The 27,126-nt window shown below is 37.9% G+C and overlaps 1 protein-coding gene across 4 annotated transcripts in view; it reads left to right on the forward strand.

The window, feature by feature from the left end:
* The window catches only part of FRMD6 (FERM domain containing 6), an 88,265-nt gene that overhangs the window by 46,648 nt on the left and 14,491 nt on the right, over window positions 1-27,126 (forward strand). For 2 of the 4 annotated variants that reach the window (XM_069596154.1, XM_069596155.1), the window contains exons 3-9: window positions 5,431-5,521; window positions 12,723-12,802; window positions 13,764-13,840; window positions 16,214-16,400; window positions 19,638-19,793; window positions 23,672-23,737; window positions 24,629-24,697. In XM_069596154.1, the coding sequence (XP_069452255.1) occupies window positions 5,431-5,521; window positions 12,723-12,802; window positions 13,764-13,840; window positions 16,214-16,400; window positions 19,638-19,793; window positions 23,672-23,737; window positions 24,629-24,697 (726 nt within the window). Of the gene's footprint in view, window positions 1-5,430; window positions 5,522-12,722; window positions 12,827-13,763; window positions 13,841-16,213; window positions 16,401-19,637; window positions 19,794-23,671; window positions 23,738-24,628; window positions 24,698-27,126 lie in introns of all 4 variants that reach the window. The other 2 variants (XM_069596151.1, XM_069596153.1) reach the window with 1 other exon arrangement.

Genomic DNA, 27,126 nt, shown 5'->3' on the forward strand with positions numbered 1-27,126 from the left:
AACCATCATTCAGCTTGAGATACAGTAGATTTCTAGTGCCTCAGAAAGATCTTTTGTGATCCCTCCTAATCAATAATCTCTACCAAAAGGTAATCTCTATTTCCACTTCTATCACCATAGGGTAATTTTTTTATTTCTGAATTTCATGCAGCTAAAATTATGTGGTGTGCTCACTTTTATATCTGCCTATATTTTATATACTCAATATTTGGCCTGTGAAAGTTATCCATGCTATTGCATGTGACAGTAATTCTTTTTTTCATTATTATATTTCATTGTATGAGTATGCCTAATTTCTTCTCCAGCTGTTATTAATGGGTATTAGGTTATTTTAAGTTTTGGAGGTATTACAAATAAAACGGTCATGAACATTTTATGTATATACACATACGTATATGGGCTTCCCAGGTGGCTCAGTGGTAAAAGAATCAGCCTGCCAGTGTAGGAGACATGGGTTCAACCCGTGGGTCGGGAAGAAACCCTGGAGGAGGAAATGGCAATCCACTCCAGTATTCTTGCCTGGAGAATCCCATGGACGGGGGAGCCTCACGGGCTACTGTCCATGGAGTTGTAAGAGTCGAACGTGACTTAGCGACTGAGCACACACACATGTATATACATGTCTGGACTTACACCTGGAAATGGACTGTGAATCATGATGTATGCATATGTTGAGCTTTGGTAGAGACTGCTGCACAGGCATGACTGATCACAGTCATGCCTAGCATTTGTCAACCCTCCCTGTTGTCAGCTTTCATGTTCTTTCTTTGTATTCTGTTGGAATTAAGGGAAAAATTTTCCTTAAAAATTTCCTTAGTTCATGCCTTGAGTTAATTCTTCTTGCTACTGTATTTTTAACCCAATTGCCATATGAAAAGAATATTTCTAAATGTTATACTGAAGCTATATGACATTTAAATAGCTCCATTAAAAATTTAGAGGAAAAGATTTTGCTTATCATAATTATTTTGGTTTCATTCTGTCAGTCACCAGAGTTCCTTGATTTACTAATGTAGCCTTGTTTTTGCTTAAAGGAATTGTCTGAGTATCAAACCTGCCTATTGAGTGAATTTTATCCATCTCTTAGGCAGAATTTCTATTGATTTAGCTCTTTTATACTCAGATTACCCAAAGCTGTTTGGGATGTGTGAAGTGATAAACTATTATTATTCCAGCATTTGGTTTTTAAAACCTAGTTAGAATTGGCAACATTATCTCTCTTCTTCAGTATGGGCACTGTCAGAATATATTAAAAGATAATTTACATGTATACATGAATATGTTGTTTAAGTTCTTTGAACAGTTATATAGAGAAGGTATCAACTAAAATTTTTAAATATACATAAACATATAGTATAAGCACTTAAGAAACTTCTCTCAGTTCCATTTCTGCCTTTTCACCTGGTCGAATATGTCTAAATGTGTTCATATGTGTGCACACACATACAGTATATGGAACAAAATCTTACTGACCTCAGGTAAGCTAGAAGGAAGACTAATCTTATTTCATGAGGAATACTAGGAGCTGGCTATAATTTTCTAAGAAATTAATTTATACTGAAATCTCAGTTGAGGAAGATAGTTATGGAGAACAGACTGACAGGCAATCCATTTGTTCCTATAGATCAGTGATTTTACAACTTGATGTCTAAAAAATTATCTGGAGAGCTTGGTAAATACTCAGACTATTGGACTCCACTCCTTGGAGGTGCTGATCTAATAAGTCTAGGGTGGGACACAGGGATCTATGCTGAAATCCCTACTTCACATCTGCAACCTTGGGCAAAGTAGTTCTTTGCTTTGGTTTCCTCTTCTATAAAGTGAAAATAATCTGCTCTCCTCACAGGGACATTGTGAGGATATAAAGACATAAGATGCTTACATGCTTATGGCCGTGTGTGGCCTCAGTGAGTGAGCACTTAATAGAGTAGCACCTGTTTTCATTTCTTTGAGCTATGTGCTCATTCTATTAATGAAACTCAACTTCTGAACACCATGTAGACCTGTTCTTATTCCAGGGTACATGGAAAGCCCTGCCATGTCGACTCCTCATTAGCAAGCAAACTGCTGGACCAAAGGAGGGAGGAGGAGGAACTGGGTTAAGTAGCTTGGGGTCCCCTCACTGCTACAAAGCCAACCAGGGCTGCCAAAGGCCTGTCATTTTCTACAAAGTGTCATTTTTGTCTTCAGAAAATAGCAATGTTGTTTGTAGAGTTGTGGTAGAACAGATTAACTATAACAAAAACTTTCATTAATGGTCTCCTTTTTAAAAATCATTTCTAAACACTTTTTTTAAATGAAGAAAATTTATTCCCTGAGAAGTGTAATTGATAGAATATTGCCTTTCTGCATGGGGTAAATGTAGTTTTGATCATTTTTTATTTTCCATGAATTGAAACAATAGGGATTGTTCTAAATTATTTTAATCATCAGATAAATATTAAATGTGGAAACTTGGAAATTTTTGGAAATAAAGTTATGTTAATGTAGGAGTCACAAAATTTTTAAGTGATATAAACTGTGGCTAAGAGATATCTCTTCACTGAGACGAGAGTGAGCAATTCTTTTTCTGTAGTATATTTTAGACATTCTTGCTCAACAAGCCATTGACACTGAGAATTAGATGCTGTTTCTATTAAAAAGTTCCATACAAAGTATATTTTTAGATAATGCTTTCATTCTTATCCCTAATGCCTCATAGTCTATGGCACCTTTTAAAGTTCCTATTGCTCCTGAAGATTAAAGAACTTGAAAATTTTTAGTCAACTAAAACATAGCCTTCAAGACTCATAATATGCAAATGCAAAAAATTCAAAATTGTTTTCACAGTAGGTAAGACTTCAGAGCCGCAGCCTTACTTACTTGCAGTTTTTAAATAGGAACATTGTCTTTCCTTGATCCTTGTTAAAGAGCTTTATTATGCTCCAGATACTTGATTTAAAACTAGTGGAACAATAATAATTATATAGGATGTATGGATGTATGGAGATTATTTGAACAATAGTTATACAGAGGTACAACATAGTTTATTTTGTATACAGCGTGTGGTTTGGAATTTTTCTTTTAACTTTTTAATCATATTTTATCCAAAGTACTTTGTATATGACATTTTAAAATACAGTCAAAGCTAAAGATTAAAGTCCTAGACTTCTTTAAGTCTCAAATTTCTAGTATATAGTTCAGTTTTATTTAACCTTAAATACTTTTCCCATTACTTTATCATTTTCTTTGTTTAAGCTTATTTATAAAGTGTAGTTTCAGTAATACAGAACTCAAATCCAAAGTCTTTTTAGTGAATGAAGGTGACACTGATTTCCTGTTGGCAAATGTATCCCCTCAGTGGTGTTGGTGGACTGTGTATTGACACAGATTCTTGAGTGGCACAGTATTAAATGATCTGCTCAGTGGGCCAGAGTACTGTAGTCTGTAGTCATGGACCAGAAGGAAGGTAAGAAACCCACAGGAAATCAGGTCCTTGGCTTTCATTCATCAGACATTTATTGAATGCCTGCTGTATATTCTGAGTATAAAATAAGACATTGTCCCGGCTTCACGGAATTCCTGTTGCTTCTAAACAGCTGAAGCGGTGCTATTTGGCCTTACATAAATCCTTTTTGCACTTTCTAGTGGATAAGGTGGAGAAGGCAATGGCACCCCACTCCAGCACTCTTGCCTGGAAAATCCCATGGATGGGGGAGCCTGGTAGGCTGCAGTCCATTGGTCACTGAGAGTTGGACACAACTCAGTGACTTCACTTTCACTTTTCACTTTCATGCGTTGGAGAAGGAAATGGCAACGCACTCCCCTGTTCTTGCCTGGAGAATCCCAGGGACGGGGGAGCCTGGTGGACTGCTGTCTATGGAGTTGCACAGAGTCGGACACGACTGAAGCACCTTAGCAGCAGCAGCAGCAGTGGATAAGGCGCTTTAGATTGCCTGTGTTCTCAGTCTCTTGATGTGTCTGACTCTTTGCAGTCCCATGGGCTGCAGCCCACTAGGCTGTTCTGTCCGTGGGATTACCCAGGCAAGAACACTGGAGTGGGTTGCCATGCCCTCCCCCAGGGGATCTTCCCAACCCAGGGATTGAACCTGCGCCTCCTGCATTGCAGGTGGTTTCTTTACTGCTGAGCCACTGTGAATTCACTATTCACATTAATAGTGAATGTGGAAAAGAGCCATAAACCTATCTTTCTTACTCCAGTTGACATTGTCACCATTCTGAATTGTTTGACTTTCAATTATTAAGAGATCTCAACATGTTTTATTTTCTGAATCTAAGTTATATATTAAAGTATGATAAGAAAATCATTAATTCAATGATTAATATAACTAATTTAAGATTTGAAATCATTAAAACTGTAACTGGCATGATTATTTAAGAAAGAAGTTGCAAGTTACTAGTACAAATATGAGGGGAAATGTCACACATAATATAATGAACTGTTAGGTTGCACATATTTTAATAATATTTACATACAAAAATATTATAATACACAAATGAGCAAAGTTCTGAGTTACTCTCTCTGTTAATACTAATTATATGACTTCAGGCTCTCTGGGTTTTCTTTTATATGTCTGTCAAATGAAGAAAGTGACCTATATGGTCTCAATGTCAATCCCAACACCGATAAGCTTTAGTGATTCTGAGTTCAACAAGGCAGACTCATTACAATTATGTGTCCCCCAAAATACTTCATTCAGTATTTGAAAAGTCAATAAAACTGTGTCTTTTAAAGACTGTTTTATCTTCCAGCATGTGACTTTTCAGAATAACTTAACCTTAACTCCATGTTCCAAATTAACATGATTTTATTATTATAACTAGGACTCAGAAAAGAACCTGGTTTAGTACTTAAAAGATATGTCAATGAAAGTGATTGATTAAAGTAAATAAAAGCTATATACAGAGTACTGTAGTCTGTAGTCATGGACCAGAAGGAAGGTAAGAAACCCACAGGAAATCAGGTCCTTGGCTTTCATTCGTCAGACATTTACTCATTGTGTGGTATATGAGCATTTTGTTTAAACCACCATGACGAAAACGTTCCTTGTAAAAATACTTGCCAAATTAGTAATTTTGATAATTAATAATTTCGATCATTTGATTAGATTATTTTGGTTTCCTTCTGAAATACATATTTATCGTGCACCATGGCTATAGAGTAAGGCCTTGTCCATGTGTCCTAAGATTTGTGAGTCTTGTACAAGATTGCACTGGTACTTTATCACCATGTTGTAGAAATTTCTCTTGTGATCATCATTACTGAAACAGCTGTAGTGATTTCCATAAACCAACTGTTGTTTTGCTAGTGTCAGCTTGTCCCTTCGGCATATATTTAGGATGCATTACATTGCCTGGTTGTGGCTCACTGTTTGGACTTGGCTGAATTATTAAGTTGTGTTTGTTTTATTTTTGTCTTTTTTCCCATAGGTCAAAATTCTATGTCACCAGTTACTGGTCCAGGTGTGTGACCTACTCAGGCTAAAGGACTGTCACCTCTTTGGACTCAGTGTTATACAAAGTAAGTCTCAGGCCCATCTCTGATGGAGTTAGCCAACTGTCCCTAAGGAAATGGCATTTTATAGCTATAATTAATTGAGCATATTGTTATGTAATTGTGATTGTCAAAGTACTTGTAATCATGGCTTTTAATCTAGTATTCATATTTTAAACTCAACTGTTGTATATTTCTTCTATGATTTAGAATTTTAGGTCTTGAATTTATTATCATTTGAACTCAAAAACTGGTTCCTCTTTACAAGTCTAGATTTTATGCATTTGCTCTTTTATGTTTTAATGAACCCAACTTGGTTTTTGTTTCTTTGCACTATAGGAAATTACCTTGGTTATTTTTGTAATTTAATTTGTTTTGTAATTTTTGACATTAAAAGACATGTATATAGGAATGCAATATTCGTGAATGGAATTGTTTCCTTAATTTCTTTTTTTTTTGAGAAAGTAGAAAAAGAAATTAAGGAAACAATTCCATTCACCATTGCAACAAAAAGAATAAAATACTTAGGAATATATCTACCTAAAGAAACTAAAGACCTATATATAGAAAACTATAAAACACTGGTGAAAGAAATCAAAGAGGACACTAATAGATGGAGAAATATACCATGTTCATGGATCGGAAGAATCAATATAGTGAAAATGAGTATACTACCCAAAGCAATTTACAAATTCAATGCAATCCCTGTCAAGCTACCAGCCACATTTTTCACAGAACTAGAACAAATAATTTCAAGATTTGTATGGAAATACAAAAAACCTCGAATAGCCAAAGCAATCTTGAGAAAGAAGAATGGAACTGGAGGAATCAACTTGCCTGACTTCAGGCTCTACTACAAAGCCACAGTCATCAAGACAGTATGGTACTGGCACAAAGACAGACACATAGATCAATGGAACAAAATAGAAAGCCCAGAGATAAATCCACACACATATGGACACCTTATCTTTGACAAAGGAGGCAAGAATATACAATGGAGTAAAGACAATCTCTTTAACAAGTGGTGCTGGGAAAACTGGTCAACCACTTGTAAAAGAATGAAACTAGATCACTTTCTAACACCGCACACAAAAATAAACTCAAAATGGATTAAAGATCTAAATGTAAGATCAGAAACTATAAAACTCCTAGAGGAGAATATAGGCAAAACACTCTCAGAAATAAATCACAGCAGGATCCTCTATGATCCACCTCCCAGAATTCTGGAAATAAAAGCAAAAATAAACAAATGGGATCTAATTAAAATTAAAAGCTTCTGCACAACAAAGGAAAATATAAGCAAGGTGAAAAGACAGCCTTCTGAATGGGAGAAAATAATAGCAAATGAAGCAACTGACAAACAACTAATCTCAAAAATATACAAGCAACTTATGCAGCTCAATTCCAGAAAAATAAATGACCCAATCAAAAAATGGGCCAAAGAACTAAATAGACATTTCTCCAAAGAAGACTTACGGATGGCTAACAAACACATGAAAAGATGCTCAACATCACTCATTATTAGAGAAATGCAAATCAAAACCACAATGAGGTACCACTTCACACCAGTCAGAATGGCTGCTGTCCAAAAATCTGCAAGCAATAAATGCTGGAGAGGGTGTGGAGAAAAGGGAACCCTCCTACACTGTTGGTTGGAATGCAAACTAGTACAGCCACTATGGAGAACAGTGTGGAGATTCCTTAAAAAATTGCAAATAGAACTACCTTATGACCCAGCAATCCCACTGCTGGGCATACACACCGAGGAAACCAGAATTGAAAGAGACACATGTACCCCAATGTTCATCGCAGCACTGTTTATAATAGCCAGGACATGGAAACAACCTAGATGTCCATCAGCAGATGAATGGATAAGAAAGCTGTGGTACATATACACAATGGAGTATTACTCAGCCGTTAAAAAGAATTCATTTGAATCAGTTCTGATGAGATGGATGAAACTGGAGCCAATTATACAGAGTGAAGTAAGCCAGAAAGAAAAACACCAATACAGTATACTAACACATATATATGGAATTTAGGAAGATGGCAATGACGACCCTGTATGTAAGACAGGAAAAAAGACACAGTTGTGTATAACGGACTTTTGGACTCAGAGGGAGAGGGAGAGGGTGGGATGATTTGGGAGAATGGGAATTCTAACATGTATACTATCATGTAAGAATTGAATCGCCAGTCCATGTCTGACGTAGGGTGCAGCATGCTTGGGGCTGGTGCATGGGGATGACCCAGAGAGATGTTATGGGGAGGGAGGTGGAAGGGGGGGTCATGTTTGGGAACGCATGTAAGAATTAAAGATTTTAAAATTAAAAAAATAAATAAATAAAAAATAAATAAAAATAAAAATAAATAAAATAAAAAAAAAATAAAAAAAATAAAAGACATGTAGACATAATAAACCTGACTTTTCTCTATTCCAATTCTCTTACTGTTGAAGATATAGTATAACAAAATGATCTATTAATTTACTCTTATTTTCTTTTTTTCCTTCCTTTATCCCTTCTCTTTTTTTTCCAGTCAAAACATATAACTTGGAGATATGGGATCAGTTTCTTCTGTATACTTTACATGGAGAAGATTTTCAAGTAAAGGGCTCCATATAAGTTTTCTATGCCAGTGACACCTTAGTTAGAGTTAAGTTCCCAGAGTTTAAGTGTAGCCATTCCTTAAAACTTTTTTCTTTCAAATCATACTTTAAAATTTCTCTAATTTAGTCTTCTAGATGCCACAAAACCTTTCAGATCTTTGCTCAGTTTTTCAAGGAAACCTGTTTTGTGAAATGTAGCTGTATTTTGTGTTTGGATATGAATTATTTTCCACTACTGAAATTGGTTTCAATTGAAAGGTTTATGATATCTTGAGAATCTGGTTAGTACCATAAAATGCTCAGATCTCCCAAATTGGAAAGTGTATTATGATGAGCTGATCAATAAGTTCAGCTCCAAAATGTGAGCTGTTTTCATTTATCTAGAAAGACCACTCTGAAGAGGCCAGAGACCATGGAACAGGGAACACATCAAGAAACCATCTGTATGTCTTCTTTGGAGAAATGTCTGTTTAGTTCTTTGGCCCATATTTTGATTGGGTCATTTATTTTTCTGGAATTGAGCTGCAGGAGTTGCTTGTATATTTTTGAGATTAGTTCTTTGTCAGTTGCTTCATTTACAAAACCACAAAGAGGTACCACTTCACACCAGTCAGAATGGCTGCTGTCCAAAAGTCTACAAGCAATAAGTGCTGGAGAGGGTGTGGAGAAAAGGGAACCCTCTTATACTGTTGGTGGAAATGCAAACTAGTACAGCCACTACAGAGAACAGTGTGGAGATTCCTTAAAAAACTGGAAATAGAACTGCCTTATGACCCAGCAATCCCACTGCTGGGCATACACACCGAGGAAACCAGAATTGAAAGAGACACATGTACCCCAATGTTCATTGCAGCACTGTTTGTAATAGCCAGGACATGGAAGCAACCTAGATGTCCATCAGCAGATGAATGGATAAGAAAGCTGTGGTACATAGACACAACGGAGTATTACTCAGCCACTAAAAAGAATACATTTTAATCAGTTCTAATGAGGTAGATGAAATTGGAGCCGATTATACAGAGTAAAGTAAGCCAGAAAGAAAAACACCAATACAGTATACTAACGCATATATATGGAATTTAGAAAGATAGTAACGATAACCCCTTATGCAAGACAGCAAAAGAGACACAGATGTAAAGAGCAGTCTGTTGGACTCTGTGGGAGAGGGCGAGGGTGGGATGATTTGGGAGGATGGCATTGAAACATGTATCATATCATATAGGAAACAAATTGCCAGTCTAGGTTCGATGCAGGATACAGGATGCTTGGGGCTGGTGCACTGGGATGACCCAGAGGGATGGTATAGGGAGGGAGGTGGGAGGGGGTTCAGGATGGGGAACACATGTACACACGTGGTGGATTCATGTTGATGTATGGCAAAATCAATACAATATTGTAAAGTAATTAACCTCCAATTAAAATAAATTATATTTAAAGAAAAGAAGAAAGGAACCAACCATTTGCTCTTCAGTTTCTTCCTGTGAATAGTGGAAGCAGTAAAAACACAAATGCTCAGCTCCATATTCATATTAGTACATACCTCAGTCATTCTGTCAAGGAAGAGCCTGGGGGAAATAAGATGCCCTACAGAGTTAATTCTTCTTACTTCAACTATAGGCAGACTGTTGATCTTTGCTGTTCAGCAAGTCAGTCTCATAAAATCAGTTTCCTTGGTTTTCAAAATAAGAGTTTTTGAGATGTGTTTTTTAGAAGAGAGATTGCAGGATGGTGCAAGAACTTTGGAACAGGCATCTGGTTCTGATTCAGGTTCTACCACTAGCTAGCTATGTGGCTTTAGACATGTCCCTTGCCTTCTCTCCATTTCAGTTTTCTCTCATGTCAAATAGAAATCACTGCTTCACCTGCTTTGCAGGACTGATGTGTGCTTGAGAAAGTATACAGCTCTGGTCAAACTGCCAGATGGTAGAAACATAGTGCTAGATCACTTTCTAACACCGCACACAAAAATAAACTCAAAATGGATTAAAGATCTAAATGTAAGATCAGAAACTATAAAACTCCTAGAGGAGAACATAGGCAAAACACTCTCAGACATAAATCACAGCAGGATCCTCTATGATCCACCTCCCAGAATTCTGGAAATAAAAGCAAAAATAAACAAATGGGATCTAATTAAAATTAAAAGCTTCTGCACAACAAAGGAAAATATAAGCAAGGTGAAAAGACAGCCTTCTGAATGGGAGAAAATAATAGCAAATGAAGCAACTGACAAACAACTAATCTCAAAAATATACAAGCAACTTATGCAGCTCAACTCCAGAAAAATAAACGACCCAATCAAAAAATGGGCCAAAGAACTAAATAAACATTTCTCCAAAGAAGACATACGGATGGCTAACAAACACATGAAAAGATGCTCAACATCACTCATTATTAGAGAAATGCAAATCAAAACCACAATGAGGTACCACTTCACACCAGTCAGAATGTCTGCGATCCAAAAATCTGCAAGCAATAAATGCTGGAGAGGGTGTGGAGAAAAGGGAACCCTCCTACACTGTTGGTTGGAATGCAAACTAGTACAGCCACTATGGAGAACAGTGTGGAGATTCCTTAAAAAATTGCAAATAGAACTACCTTATGACCCAGCAATCCCACTTCTGGGCATACACACTGAGGAAACCAGAATTGAAAGAGACACATGTACCCCAGTGTTCATCGCAGCACTGTTTATAATAGCCAGGACATGGAAACAACCTAGATGTCCATCAGCAGATGAATGGATAAGAAAGCTGTGGTACATATACACAATGGAGTATTACTCAGCCGTTAAAAAGAATTCATTTGAATCAGTTCTGTTGAGATGGATGAAACTGGAGCCGATTATACAGAGTGAAGTAAGCCAGAAAGAAAAACACCAATACAGTATACTAACACATATATATGGAATTTAGGAAGATGGCAATGACGACCCTGTATGCAAGACAGGGAAAGAGACACAGATGTGTATAACGGACTTTTGGACTCAGAGGGAGAGGGAGAGGGTGGGATGATTTGGGAGAATGACATTCTAACATGTATACTATCATGTGAATTGAATCGCCAGTCTATGTCTGACGCAGGATGCTGCATGCTTGGGGCTGGTGCTTGGGGATGACCCAGAAAGATGTTATGGGGAGGGAGGTGGGAGGGGGGTTCATGTTTGAGAATGCATGTAAGAATTAAAGATTTTAAAATTTAAAAAAGAAAAAAAAAAGAAAAAAAAACAATAAAATTTAAAAAAATAAATAAAAAGTTGTTTTGAAAGTAAAAAAAATAAAAATAAAAAAAATAAAAAAAATAAAAAACTATGCTTCTGCCATTATGGCGAGCAGTCTCAGTTCTATTCATTATGTTGCTTCTTCAGACAGGAACGCAAGGCAAAAACAAATCAGTTTCAACAGGAAGGTTGTCTGATCTTGTCCATTTCATGTTTAATTGGTAACATAGAAATGGGAGATGATTTTAGTTCATGTGATAAATGGATTTTAGTAGCATCTTCTTATCTCTCGGACTTCTTTGCCCCTTTCATCCACACTTAGTTGACTTATTATGACATTCATTGACAAAGAGTGGCTTTACCCTTCCTATTCGAGTCAAACGTTTGACTTGTTCTGTCAAACTCCAATATTCAGTCATGAGTGACAGTGTGGGCATGTGTTATTCTTGGAGTAGTCAAAGAGAGACACTTTTCTTCCACAACAAGTACATTTTTATGCAGGACTTTCCATGAGCATGACCCCAGGGTGATGGTGAAGGAGTTTAAAAAAATTTTTTTGAAAACTTTGTACAAGATAGGAATACTTTTCGTATGAAATCTCTCTCTTTAAAAGAGTCCATTTGGGAAATCTGAAAATTTTTACACTTTTTACCAGCTAGTTTTCACGTTTAGATCATTTTTACATGAGTTACGTAGCAGTCTTATTTTCTGCTCATCTTAAGAACATCATTCCCTCGAAGAAATATTTTGGCATCCATTCTTGTTTTGCATAAGATTATTTTTTTCTTCCCACAAGATCAACCCCAGAAGCAGAGCAAGTAACGCTTTATCATTTTCATTCTGTGTTTTATGTGGGATAGCACAGAGAAGGAATAGTATTAGAGACTTCTCTTCACAAAACACATGGGTCAAGCTCCTCACTTGGAAACAAATCGGTTATCATCAGTTTTTTTTAGTTTCTTACATAGCAATTAAGATGCTGTTTCTGCCCTTTTTTATTACTTTGCGCTTATGAGATGGCTCCTCTGTGAACCAAACAAAAGCATGTTTTTCTAAGACTGAGTAATACCACAGTGTTGGAGGTTAAACTATAAGTTATAATGACCATGGAAACTAAGTAAAAGCAAGAATAGGAATCTAATATTTCTTCTAAATGTTAACATTTTCAATGATACATGTTCTGTATTGCAAAAGCAAAATAATAATGTCATTAATAGCTATCTCACAGAACCTTATATCTTTTTATGTTTTCAGTTTTCTTGGTGATATGTGTGTTTAGAGTACATTCAGAAAGCCTGAGGCTTTTTTTGAAAAACCCATTTCTTTGTATATTCTTTTCTTTAAAAAAAAAATCTATCCTTTATCACCTGGTCTCCTTTTTTTTTTTTTTTAATGTGCAGATAATGAACACGTGTATATGGAGTTGTCACAAAAGCTTTATAAGTATTGTCCAAAAGAATGGAAGAAAGAGGCCAGCAAGGTACGACAATACGAAGTCACTTGGGTGAGATTACATTTATCAGCAAAATTATTTTGATTTTTAAAAAAGGTTTATTTTAGCTGTTATACATTAGGAAAACATCTTAACACTTTATATAGTAAAGATTTGGAAAGGGATATGAATTATAAGTTCTAAAATATCACATTAGTGAAGGATTAATAGCTTATAGCATGTAGCAAAAGATTTTTAACATCTGCTAAAATAATATTAGACAATAACTTTTCCATAACCTTGGGATAATATTTTGAAATGAAAATCATGGGAAAAGTATTTGTTCCTCTTCTTTAGCCACATTAGTTGTCAAAACTGTCTAGAAATTATTAGTCATTTTAAAATGACTTTACATAGATATTTTATTACTTTATTGAACCCTTGCCTTGCATTTGCATAGGAGAGCGTTCACTAGGAACTTACCTAGTGTTCTCAAGATCACCCTCACAAAACAGTAATAATCCCCAGTGTGTAGTCCTTGATCCTCTGATTTGTATTTAAGAATTCTTGGAGTAAACTGAAGGCTACTTCAAAGCCAACTACAAAGTAAGGAACATGAATGTCTAAATAAACAAACAGCATGTTAGAATTTGGTATGTGGAATGTCAGAGGAACAGGAGAACATTGTAATGAGGAGCAAATGGTCACCACAGGGGACAGAGCTGGGAGAGGAGCTGGATCTCAGCTAGAACTTTCCACTGGCATTTATTTTTATCTTCCCTTATGTTGTCACTGGTATTACAGTGAATGAGTATCAGATAGTGATGATGCTTTATAACTTCCTGTTTCTGCATGGACAACTTTATACCTACTGGACGCCCCTACTCATTAGAAGTAAATCAAACCTTCCAGTGTTTAAAAGGTGTCTTAAAAATGATATTTGTTGTTTTTAAAACCCACTTTTGAAGTAATTAAAAACAGCCTGATTTTTACACGTGTCTTTGCTTAGGGAATTGATCAGTTTGGACCTCCTATGATCATCCACTTCCGTGTGCAGTATTATGTGGAAAATGGCCGATTGATCAGGTATGAGGACAACGAGAAATTCTAAACCTTTCATTTTCCACAGTACTCATCTTCTAACATATCAAATAAAGTACTTGTGTTTATTGTTGTTCTCCACCTGCTAGAATATAAAAGAGAAGGAGATTTTCTTTTTTAATTAATTTACTTGGCTGCACAGGGTCTTAGCTGCAGCACACAGGCTCTGAGTTTCAGCTTGTGGGATCTTAGTTCCCTGACTAGGGATCAAACCTGGACCTGCTGCATTGGGAGCACAGAGTCTTAACCACTGGACCATCAGGGAAGTCCCAAGAACAGGGGTTTTAAAAAAAAAAAAACAAACACTTTTGCACACACATGTATCTTCAGTCCCTACAACAGAGGTGACAGTAGACACTCAATACATACTTGTTGATGAACGAGTGGTAATGTTAGACTATCAGTGAAGTTGTTAACAGTATCACAGCTCACATTTTCTCTACTCCACATTTTCCATAACAGATCAGTCACTGAAAAGGTACTTCCTTTAAGGAAGAACTAGCACTTTTGTGAAAAGAGGAGAGGTTGGTTAATGCATTGTATTCTTTTCTGGTGGTGGGGTGAGAAAAGGGACAGCAGCGAGAACTCTGTCCTATAAAAATGCATGGGTGTTTATATCGCCTGGTTTTCTTTTCACCTTTGGGGTCTTGCTTCTGTTCTTGGCAGTATCTTTAAAGCTAAGATTACACCCAATGGAGCTATCCTGTGAGAATCTTAGATGCAGCTCAGCAAGGGCAGGTAACATTCCTTTTCTGGAGGTGGATGCCTGAATACTACTCTGCACATGATACAGACCCAGAAGTCACCAGTTCAGAAGCTCAGATTAACATTTGTATACAAGGATTCAGTGCTGGAAGGCTTTCAGAGGTGATTTTGTCACCTGGTAGAAATTAATAGAAATGTGAACTCTGTGTTTCACTTACTTATTTTAAAATTTTGAGAAACCCCATGTAAAAGGGACAAAGATACATTTAACTAATGAGTTGAATCTGAGATTTGCTCTTAATATATATATTATTGCCACATGCAAATTAAAAAGTAAAAAATATGAGCCCATAAAGGATGTTTTTAAAGGCAGAGAAACCTTTTTAGTTATTCTCAGTTTGTATAAAATCTTTACTCAGTGTACTTAATTGGAATGGAATGTGCTGGAAAGAAGAAAAATATAGTATTGAGCCACTAATTAGCCCCCTGGGACTAATGAATGTTTCATTAACCCCTATACTTCTGCCCTTTTCTCCAGTGATGAGCTAGTCCAAACGCTGTGTACTCAGCATTATACAAAGAAGTGCTCTAAAAAGTACTCTGTCCCAAGGGGAAAAAATTACATAAATGCTTTATTTTTAAATTCTTTATTCTTAAACATGATCTTGGTTAAAATAAACCCATATGTTTTTATTATCATCAACTAATGAGCTATGAATCTCAGGTAAACATTCAACCTAAAATAATAGGGAGGCAAATACTCATTAAATATATAACACAAACACACACATTTTTTTTCTCCTTGCCTTTTTACTTTGATCACAGAGGTGTCCTGTTTGCCTGTGACATTTTTTGGAGCTTGACTATGTTTTTACCCAGTCAGCACTCTTTAGTGTATTTAATGGGGACTATATTTATTTCTGACCTCAACAGATTGTAATGAGTGCACTATTACTGTTTCTGTTTGTGAGGACTATCATGATTTTGTGGCATGTACCTATAAAAGCACACCCATAAAGTAACATCTGCTTAATTTTTTTTAAAAAAAAAGGATTTTAAGAGAGTTTTCAGTTCATTCATTTTTAGAGGGAAAAAAACTATAGTCAAGCAAATTTTTTCTAGTAGAGCATATAAATAGAAATATTTTTTAAAGGGCCTAATGTATTTGTAATTTGCTCAAATGAAAAACAAAACAAAAAAGGACGCATGACATTAAAACCAGGATTGTCCCCAGATTTGTCCTTATTTATGTATGTGCAGCATCATGGTAGCAAAGTTATTTTAATACAGACAACGAATGCCTAGATTTCTCTTCTAATACTTGTTCAACGTAGTATTTATTTACCCCATTGGAGTGGCGTGATTCAGATCTTGTTTCCATCCTCTGAATGAATCGAATGCCGCAGGCCTCAGGAAATGTTGCTTTTGCAGTCTGGGTCCTCTGGCCTGAGGTCCTGTCTCCCTGAGGCCTGAGGGAAGCAGCAATCAGGCATTGACACAGCCTCCCCCTCTTCAGCAAGTGAGGCGGGGGAGCAGGAGGGGGCAGAGCAGAAGAGCTCCCGTCCCCAGATGGGCAGCAGGATTTGCGCTCTGTTTATATGCGTTTAGATCATTCCGTCAAAATGTGAGTTCCGCTTTCTTTTATTTTCCTAGTGACAGAGCAGCAAGATACTATTATTACTGGCACCTGAGAAAACAAGTTCTTCATTCGCAGTGTGTGCTCCGAGAGGAGGCCTACTTCCTGCTGGCAGCCTTTGCACTGCAGGCTGATCTTGGGAACTTCAAAAGGAATAAGCACTATGGAAAATACTTTGAGCCCGAGGCTTACTTCCCATCTTGGGTAGGCACTGTTTTCAGATCTAAAGCATTTTCTCTAGCACGTTTCTAGTTCATCGTTCTAGTTTGATAGAGACATATCGACCCCTAAAATGTCTACCCTCTACGTTAGACACGTTGTGAGGCACGATGACAATGACAAAGAAACCAGTAGCGACCAGAAATAGTCAAGCTACTCATGCAGCTTCAAGAACTGGGAAGCTAGGTGTTTGATGGCCCACACACCCTCCATGACACCCGGGTACACTTTCCACACTTGAGAGCGTGGCACACACAGTCTCTCCACCGACTCGACCTGTACGTAGGTAATGAGGAAGAGGATGGCTGTCCATCCTAAAGATGCTGGAACTGGGAATTTGTCAGCCTTCTTTTGAGATTTACTCAGCCTTGACTTTCTTATTTACTCTCAATTCAAGCAGCATTTTTCCCCTTCAGAAGGAGAAAAACACTATTCTTTAAAAAGTGACATCATTCACCACTTTTCCTGTGCTGAGAAAACAAATATAAGTGAACAGCTTGTGTTGACCACCATCTCCTTCACCATCAAAAGAGGAGCCACCCCTTCCTTCAGCAGGAAAATGTAGGTTATTTGAGCACTGACTGTCTCAGCCACCCTTCCTCCACCGTGCTCTGCTGACATCACTTCCCGTTCTTCCTCCAGGTCTCTGCTGAGGCATCTCTCTCTTCTATATCTTCAGCCTCTACTCGAACTAACTCCTCTTAAGTTAGAACATACTTCAGTTCACACCTTCCTATCTTCAGGGGAGGAAGGAGGGAGGGAAAGAAGAGCTACCAATCTCTCCTTCTCAGTAAAGCTTCTTGAAAAAGTGATGTAAATTTGATGTTTTAGCATCTGTACTTCGACACGTACTCCTCAAGCAACATCTCTCTGCCTTCTTTCCTCACCAGCCCCTCCACTCATGGCATTGTCCTTAAGGCCACCAGTGACCTTTAAGTTGCCAAGTCCAGTGGACACTTTTCACATCTTTTCCTGGGTTTCTCTGCTGTGATTGACACTTAGTCACTCCTATCCCAGGAGATCTCCAAATTGATGCTTTTTACAACCACTTATGTGCTGGCACCTCCCGAATCTTTTCTCTCCCTCATGTCTGTAGGACAGATGTTTACTCATAGGCACCTCAAACTCGCAGTGCCCCAGGTTAGATTTGTCTGCATCCACCTCAGTCCTGTGTGCTCCAACCTCAGCCAGTGGCCCTGGTCACCTAGAAACTTAAGAGTCGTTCAGGCTCTTCCTTAACACTCTGCTTTTACCTTGCCCCACCTGATCAGGAGAACATTCTCTAACATAAACCCTTGATTCCCCATCCCTCAACTTAGGAAGTGAAATTCTCTTGTATTTTTGTTGCTGTTAACTTCCTAAACATTACTGCATCCCCACCCCAACCCAGGTCATGATTCCTCCCATTTCCCAGGTGCCAGCTCTCGTCAGCACTCACCAGTGGACACTTGTCGCTGCTCCAGGCTTTACTTCACAGCTTGCAGAGAAGTCGATTTTGCTTCTGATTTAAACCTTCACCTGCAGTGAAAGCCTGAGTGCCAAACATGACCTAGGAACTTCTCAGCTCATGGTCCCTGCCAGATTTTGCACCTTCCTCTCTGGCTGTCCTGCACCGCGTGTGTTGTGCAGCACTCAGCATTATTGTGTCTCCACAACTCCTGTCGTTTTGCACTTTGGGCCTTTCTGCCTGCAGCTTCTTTAGCTAGTGAGGCACCCTCCCTGTTTTACCTGGCTACTCCTGCTCATCGGCCCAGATGTGTTCTCTGGACGGACTATCTAGGTGCCCAGGGCCCTTCCTCTGGGCTCAATAAGACCCTGAACAAAAGTATTTTATTTTCAAATATTCTGGTTATCTCTTGCGCCCAGTAATCTGAGTGTTTCTTAAGATATCCTAAAGAACAGGTGTAAACCTTTTCTATTTCTTCAGCATTTCACATCGTGGTACTCAAGCTCTTGTTCATGGACTGACTGTGCTTCAGTTGTTGAAGAAAAACCACAGAGGGCATCAAGCTATTACATAGCAGTGCCTGTGGGACCAAAAGTAGCCAGTATTTCCATTTTCTAGTTATCGTCAGGTTCTCATGGACTCTTGGTCTTTAAAGCAGAGCTTCCCAGTTAGTGTGCCATGGCGCTCAGGGTGCTGAGAGACCAGCTTCCTTGACCCTTGTGATCACCAGAACCACCTATTATATATACTTCACTGCCCTTTTAAATACTATTTTCTATGGGTTCTTTGACCTGAAAAAGGTTGGTAAGTACTGATTTAAATGATCTTCATGTAAAAGGAATCTAGAAAGAAAAAATCTTTAACGAGTTATCAGCAAAACTTGATAATTGGGCAATAATTCATCATGTTTAATTCTCCTTAAAATATTCATAGGAAGAAAAATATGTTAATAACTATATAAAAACTGATAAAACTAAAAATTCTCTAATTTTTAAATTCTGATCATTTTGAGCACTAAAAATGCTTTTTGTTCACCTTGCTTACTCTTTCCATCTCTTATAATCTTCATGAAGTCAGCTAAGACTTTTAACTTATCAACACCTTTTTTTTGAGCCTGTAGCTCCTGGACCCTATATTTTTGAAATCTGAAAGCTTAGACTACTGTCTGATGAAAACTGAAGTCGCAGTAAATTGAAATGAATATTTGAGTGAACTTGTTTTCTCCTAAGCATTTGAGTAGAGTGTTCATATCAGCCTCTTATGCAGAAACCAGAAATGTTTCTAAGAATTCCTTGCAGTCCTCTGCCTTCTTTGGATTAACATTGAGAGCCTCCCACTTTGTGGCTGTAATTTTAGGAGAGTTAAGTAGGATCCAGAACCTGAAGATGTGCTAACAGTACCTGTATTTCATAGTACCAATAATTCTGCAAGTATAAACAATGATGTGGACAAAATTGTGCAAGTTTGCATGGTTTTTCTTTGTTAGTGATTTTAAAGCCAAGAGAACATATTTTTCCCATTTCTTATGATTTTTCTTCTTAGATATGAAGTACTGCAGCTAAACTGACTCTGTACCTTCTAGTATTAGCTTGTTCAGCCTAGTAACATCACAGATGGTCAAAAGAGAATCAGTGTGAGAATTTCCTAGTGGAAATCAGCCAGTTTCAAGGGCCTATTTTCGGTTCTCGGCCTTTCATCATTTGTGGGGTGAGGGTCGTGTTATACTTGAATCCTTCCAACAAATGTTGCATTGCGCTCCCCTTGTATCCCAACAGGTTGTTTCCAAGAGAGGGAAGGACTACATCCTGAAGCACATTCCAAACATGCACAAAGATCAGTTTGCACTAACAGCTTCTGAGGCTCATCTTAAATATATCAAAGAGGCTGTCCGACTGGATGACGTCGCTGTTCACTACTACAGATTGTATAAGGTACAAAACTGCAGTAAGTCTGCAGCTGTATCTTCTTGATCGGGAGAAGTTTTTTTTTTTTAAGTTTTGGTTGTTTTTAAAAGAACTTTTATTTGAACTGCTGTTTGTCATCATAAGTCAGTCTTGGAGTCAGTGATGTTTTTCTTTGGGCCTGGAAGCAGGAGTGAGTCTTTTTCATGGTTCTGATATTGAGATGACAAGTGGCTGTAATTGTGCTTTTGCTTTTTCAGTGATTATGGAATAGTTATTCTCCTCCTTCCCAAATCTGCATTTCTGCCTTGGGGAGTAATGTTTACTACTTCTTTGAACAGTAATTATTTAATAAGTGAAGCCACACCTGCATTGTATCCATTAGTAATAAGAGCACCACCACAGCAGCTAATGTTTATTGAGTTTTGTATTTATGGGAACACTTCATATCTATCCTTTCTTAAAAAATACTCATAACTCTATAAGATAGGACTCTAATCTTCATTTTATAATCAGGGATACATACCAAAGATCACAAAACTAGTAAACGGCAGGAGTCAACCCATGTCTGCTTACAAGAACCTTTGTGCCTGAATCACTGACTTTCTTGCTTCTCTTACTCTGGTTTGTTCCTTCTTTTGTCCTGTGTCCTCGTGTTCTGGGTTCTTGGGTCTCTTGCCTCATTTTTCCATTCTGAGTCAGAGGTCACACATCCAAATAATAACTGGGGCGGGTCTCGCAGAGAATCACTGGCAAAAGTATTCGCCACATTCTGTCTTCTCTCCCTCTTCTCCACCACACTCCTCTCACTTTTCCACAAGTATCACTTCCATGGTAAGAACCCCTCAGTTCCCACCTGAGTATCCAAAGGCATGTTTATTCTCCTACCAAACAGGATGAGGTGGTTCAGAGTGTGGTCTCTTGTATCCAGCTTGCTGGGATTAAATCCCAGCTTCAGCCCTTACTGGGTAACCTTAGGCATGTTACTATGCTTTGGTTTCCCCACAGATAAATGGAGATGGTAACAAACCCAATAAATTCTGAGGTTTATTAAAGACTAAAGGAATTAGTGGGTGAAAAGTGCACACATTAAGTATGATGTTAAACGTGTTTCTGTTACCACCATCTTTGTTATTGTTAGGTTTGATATCTCTGCTACACCCTTGTGGTAAGACAAGCATAATTAGGCCATTAGAAACTGGACCATAGATCAGTTATATTGCTGGGTAATTTTCTTGGCTGGTTCAAAAAACTTAAAAAGAGAGCAGAGGATGTTATTTTTTCCCCTTTCATGCCAAAGAGATGCTTTGTTAATGCCCTGTCATCTTTGAAAGGCAAAGACTTCCACAAGATCTCCTCAGTTAAATTCCTAAAAGACTGAGTTCTTGTTTTTCTTTTAAGAGAGTTCATTGTGACACCTCAACTTATAAGAGAAAATGAAAATTAATGGCAGTTTTGACAATAAGTTTATATTTTAAAGTATCAGAAGTATGAGTGATACATTAGAGAGAGTATGGCTTTAGAATCAGATCTTCAGTTAGAAACGCTCCACCGGCACTCGCTCTTGCTGGGATCCTGGAGGACTGTCGCTGCAGTACTGGGCATCTCTTCAGTGGAAATTATCTTATACATGTCACAGGTCAGGAAGGATTCAACAAGATGATGAATCTGAAATGGCCAGATGGCCTACCTGGCACATTAGTGAGTGCTCAGTAAATACTGGTTGCTTTCTGTTTGCTAGGAAAGCTTTGGTATTTTAAAGAATCCTATTAAGAATCCTTTAGTAGATAAAGTAGATAGCTCTAATTTATCTTTCATGTAAAAATTAATTTCTCAAGCTGCTCAAAGTGTTCTACTTTTACATGGCATAAAAATCACTCTGGCCTCCTTAAAACAAGATAATGCTAATGAACTGATTGGGGTGGAAAAATAGATATTTTTTCCTTATGGACAGAATTTTCATTATTTAAAGAAATTAAGTGACTGCCATTAAAAGTGCTTCATTTAAGACCTGTTTATAAAATGGAGACAGGAGATAGGAAATTTAAAACAACAACAAACCTCTGTACCCCTTGCCCAGTGATACATACCTCATACACACACCACCAGCATTTTTATGAACATCGTCTTATTTCTGGAAGCAATCAGAACAGCCTTGAAAGGGATATTGGCCTAAATTCATAGAGATGAATTGGTTTCTCCTGTTAAACCTATACTGTATGTGCCTTTCTTGATGTAAAGAATATTAGTGGGGGAAAAAAAAAAAAACAGCCCCAGTAGTGAATATAGGCTCTATCTACTATGCCAGCTGAGGATACATTTTCTAAAAATACTTCTTTCCATGATATGCAAAAACTGGCACTGAACATAATAAAGAGCTGTACATACTCATTTTTTTAATTGAGAAATCTCATACTGAAAATAGTGACTTAGCAATTTTATTTTCTATTTTGAACTTTACATCATACAACCACTTGTTACAGATGAGTGCTTAAAAGATGTGGCTAAGTACAGTATTTTTCCCTTATACTTGTTGTGGTGTATTTTTTTTTCCAGTTTATGGTTTAGCTGGTTGAATGTATATCATATTGGCAGGTGATAATTGAACTTCTTAAAAATAAGTGCTTTTTCCAAACTAACATAATGTAAAGCTTTATAGCTTTCAACTATCTTCATGAGAGAGCATTAACTGTTCACTTCAGTTCAGTTCAGTTTAGTTGCTCAGTCGTGTCCGACTCTGCGACCCCGTGAACTGCAGCACTCCAGGCCTCCCTGTCCATAACCAACTCCTGGAGCTTACTCAAACTCATGTCCATTGAGTCACTGATGCCATCCAACCATCCTATCCTCTGTCGTCCCCTTCTCCTCCTGCCTTCAGTCTTTCCCAGCATTAGAGTCTTTTCCAGTGAGTCAGTTCTTTGCATCAGGTGGCCAAAGTTTTGGACCTTCAGCTTCAGCATCAGTCCTTCCAATGAATATTCAGGAATGATCTCCTTTCAGATGGACTGGTTGGATCTCCTTGCAGTCCAAGGGACTCTCAAGAGTCTTCTTCAACACCACAGTTCAAAAGCATCAATTCTTCAACACTCAGCTTTCTTTATAGTCCAACTCCCACATCTGTACATGACTACTGGAAAAACCATAGTTTTGACTAGATGGACCTTTGTTGGCAAAGTAATGTCTCTGCTCTTTAGTATGCTGTCTAAGTAGGGAAGCCCATTAACTATTCAGGCTTGTCTCTAACTTTTGTTTCCGAGTTGGGAGATTTAACCAGTTTTAAATACACAAAATCTACTGCACCTCAGAATATAACTATGACATTATATTCAAGATTCTAACATCTGAGAAAAGATGTTAGATAGAAGGTTAAAAGGGGCTTCCCAGGCAGCGCTAGTGATAAAGAACCCACCTGCCAATGTGGGAGATATAAGAGACACTGCCTCAATCCCTGAGTAGGCAAAATCCCCTGGAGAAGGGCATGGCAACCCACTATGGTGTTCTTGCCTGGAGAATCCCGGGCTACAGTCCATAGGGTCACAAAGTCAGATACGACTGAAGTGACTTAGCATAGCATAGAAGGTTTAAAAAAAATTGATGTAAAAGTAGCAAATAGTCTTCCTAGAGTTCTCAGTAACACACAAATTTAGAATATTGTCAGATATGAAAGTGTTTATAGTAAAAACATTAAAACTCTGAAGTCTCAAAGATTTAAAAAGTAGAAAATATCATTATTGATTTAATATGTACCCATGATTTTCTTGTATCTTACAGGAAAAGAGGGATGCAGAAAGGCAAAGCTATTTTAAGTATAAAGCTTTCTAATACTGAAATTTATCTTTCATTCTTTGGTGCTGAATTGTTTCTTACAGAAGAAAGATACACTTTTTCATATAATTTTATTCCTACAGGATAAAAGGGAAATTGAAGCTTCTCTGACCCTTGGATTGACCATGCGGGGAATACAGATTTTTCAGGTTAGTTAATGGGGAATAGGTGTCAAATGGTATCCACTATGTCTTAACTCTGACAGTGTGCCTGCCTGGTCCTGTGCTATGTTCACTGTTCACTGGTCCTATTTCCAGCCATTGATTGGTTACTACTTCTTATTTGTCCAGCACAGACATGGATAATGTGGGATAGACAAAGTGAAACAGTCTGAACCTTGACATCAGTAAGTCCTCTAGAACAGAAAATAGCAAACCAAAGATTGGCCCACATTTATCACTCATAGATCATTAATATCCAGACATTTTTCTTTGTATGTCATTAATTTTTAGCATTCTTTTTTTTAATCATCTGGTGCATCTGTAACTATGGAAAGAAAAATGACTTTGTGATAAAGTATCTGACCCTGACGTTTTAATTTCCGTTACAATTTTCCAATAAAACTCATCTGTTGAATAAGCAGTTCCTGTCATCCTTCTGCAGGTGGGATGGTGTTATCATCCCACCATCAACAGGGGAAAGAGGAGGTCTGTGAGACCTGGGAGAACATGAGGGTGCCTTATCTTTGGTATAGGCAAAATGCCCAGTTATGAAAGTCTGAGTGCCTTATCTCATCTCTCGAATGCCTGAGTCTTCTGGACTTTTTATTTAAATTTAGAGATGGGCCAGAAGGGACAAGATTTCCTTGAAAGGCAACGTAGTCACTGAAGAACCCAAAGTGGCAGAATTGTATCATTTCTCTCTTAATTACTGTCTGCATGTCTCTAAAGAGAGTTGGGGACCTCTTTCAGATTTTAATTACTGTATTTTAGTTTTCTGGGAAAGAAGTTAGAGCTATTTTAGAGTATCTGTCAGTTTCCTCGGTAACTCTATGTGCATAACTTATACGAGTTATAAGTAACTCATCATTCTTTCTACAGAATTTAGACGAAGAGAAACAATTACTTTATGATTTCCCTTGGACCAATGTTGGAAAGTTGGTGTTTGTGGTAAGTTTAAAATAACTGACTGAAATACTCATCTGTTTGTTTTTGTGGACTTCTGTTTTTTAAACAAAATATTGTTTCAGGCACAAAACTTAATGTTTTCTCAAAATTGAAGATGAAAATAGTTAGCTTTCTTAGATTCTTACACATGTGCTATAATTATAATCCTTGCCACTTTTCAGTAGTGAACCTGAAATCACAGAGTCTTACAGCAAAAGAAATCACCAATTTTAATTTGTGTGTCTGGTCCCCACCACTCTACCCTAGTTGCAGAAAAAAATGTGATGGCAAAAGTTCAAGATGAATTCATCAAACAGAATTATTTTTTAAAATGTACAGCAGAGGGATTAGAAAACAGAAAGCTGTAATCAGAGGGTAAATTATTCTTAGCTTGGGGGTTGGCCCGTTCTTTTGGAAGTTAACTTCTCTTGAATAGAGAATAAAGAGTGATATAAAAAGATGTTTCTATTAATATCTGTCTGTTGCAAATCATCATTATAAGGAAAGGGCTACAACTCTTAACAGGAAAAGTACTTTTGGTTTTTAGATTATTGAGAACAATACACTTTCTTTTGTCAGAGCAAATTCTTGTTTTTCCCAGCTGTTTCACTCTTTTGCCAAGCTGTATCCATTTTGGGGAAGAGTTCAAAGAATTACAGTTAATTATATGTCTTTCTAGTGGTCATTAAAATTCATAATTTTGCTTTGTTCCTAAATTACTGGAAGAAATACACAAAGAGAGGAGGAAGATAAGGATTAAGACACATGCTTCTTTCCAGCAGGAAGATGGCCTACATAAATAAAGAGCTCTATTGCCAGATCGCATTTGGGCGCTGATCCCACACTGCCCTGTGAGTTAAAAGACCTGTTTCTGACTTTAATTCAGATTGGGCACAGTTCAATCTGATTTCACTTTACTCATACATTAAATGGGGCCTGACCTGCCTCCTCCTCACTGGCTCTTTCTCCTTCGAGCTTTTTGTGAAAGGAGTGGAGCTATTTGTAAATGAGAAAATTAATAACCCACTTGCCCCCTTCATGTCTCCAATTGAGTAGCAATAAAATATATTTATAGAAATTGAATTTTTAAGGGTCCTGCACCAAGTGGTTCCTGAATCTAGCTGTGCATCACCTTCATCTGAGGAGCTTTAGATTTCTGGGCCTCACCCAAGAGATTTTTGATTCAGCAAGTCTGGGGCAGAGACTAGGAATCTGTTTCGGCAAACTTCCCAGATGATTCTTCTTTCAGCCAGCCCAGCCCTGCCTAGTTGTATGACTCTGGGCATATCACTTAACATTTCTGTGCCTTGGTTTCTTCCTTACAAAATGGAGATAATGGACCACCCCCTTGGGCTTCCTTAGTGGCTTAGACGGTAAAGAATCTGCCTACAGTGCAGGAGACCTGGGTGCTATCCCTGGGTCAGGAAGATTCCCTAGAGAAGGGAATGGGTACCCACTTCACTATTCTTGTCTGAAGAATTCCGTGGACAGAGGAGCCTGGTGGGCTGCAGTCAGTGGGGTTGCAAAGAGTCGGACATGACTGAGTGACGAACACTTTCACTGGCCGTAGACTTGTGAGGACTGAGTAAGTTAATACATGTTTAGTGCTCATGAAGTGTAAGTTACAAGCATTCTATCATAGCATTGAGATCCGGTGGTGGTTCCTTTTAAAATGGAAAGTCAAGAGGTAAGAAATTCCATCCATGTCTGAATTGCTTTGTGCTGACTTTCAGTGTGTAGTAAAATACATCTCCTTCTTTGCTTTACCTTTCATCTCCAGCTGAGAATCACTGTGTCTGGAAGACTCCTTTCTGTAGTCCTGCTATCCTATTCATTGTCAAAAAAAGGAATTCATAATATTGTGTAACTGGAAGGAACTTTGCCACACCCTCTCCCTCAGTTAAGAACTTCGGGTTAATGATCCCAAACCTGGTGAATGAGGTTCCTCCACTGACAGAGAGATACTTACATACCACTTGCATATCTTATTTCTCCTTCCTGTCTCATCCCTCCAGCTATCCATCTGGCTTCCAGTTCCCTCTTTTATCTGACTGAAGAGTTTCTCATTTTGTATTTCCACCCGATAGTTTATCATAGGCTGTAGTTACTTGATGTATTTATTCATCATCTCTACCCCAGAATGTCGCAACAGGAGGGTAGGGACTTGGTCATATGACTGTTGTTTTCTCAGCAACTAGAAAAGTGTTTGCCGTCTTGTCAGCGCCCGACAAATATTTGAATGCATTACTCTTCTAGGGCTTGTGGTCTTGTTTACTGAGTTAGGGTGCTGGGATTACATTTGAGAATGCTTTCATGATGGGCCCTTCTCTTCTCCATTGCGTAAATAGCCTGGCCAGCCAGAGAAACCACAGATGGAACCAGAAGACCCTGGCTTGGCACTTCCCTGAATTTTTGGTAATCCTCTATCCTGT

Source organism: Ovis canadensis, chromosome 7, assembly GCF_042477335.2.
Source record: "Ovis canadensis isolate MfBH-ARS-UI-01 breed Bighorn chromosome 7, ARS-UI_OviCan_v2, whole genome shotgun sequence".
NCBI lineage: Eukaryota > Metazoa > Chordata > Mammalia > Artiodactyla > Bovidae > Ovis > Ovis canadensis.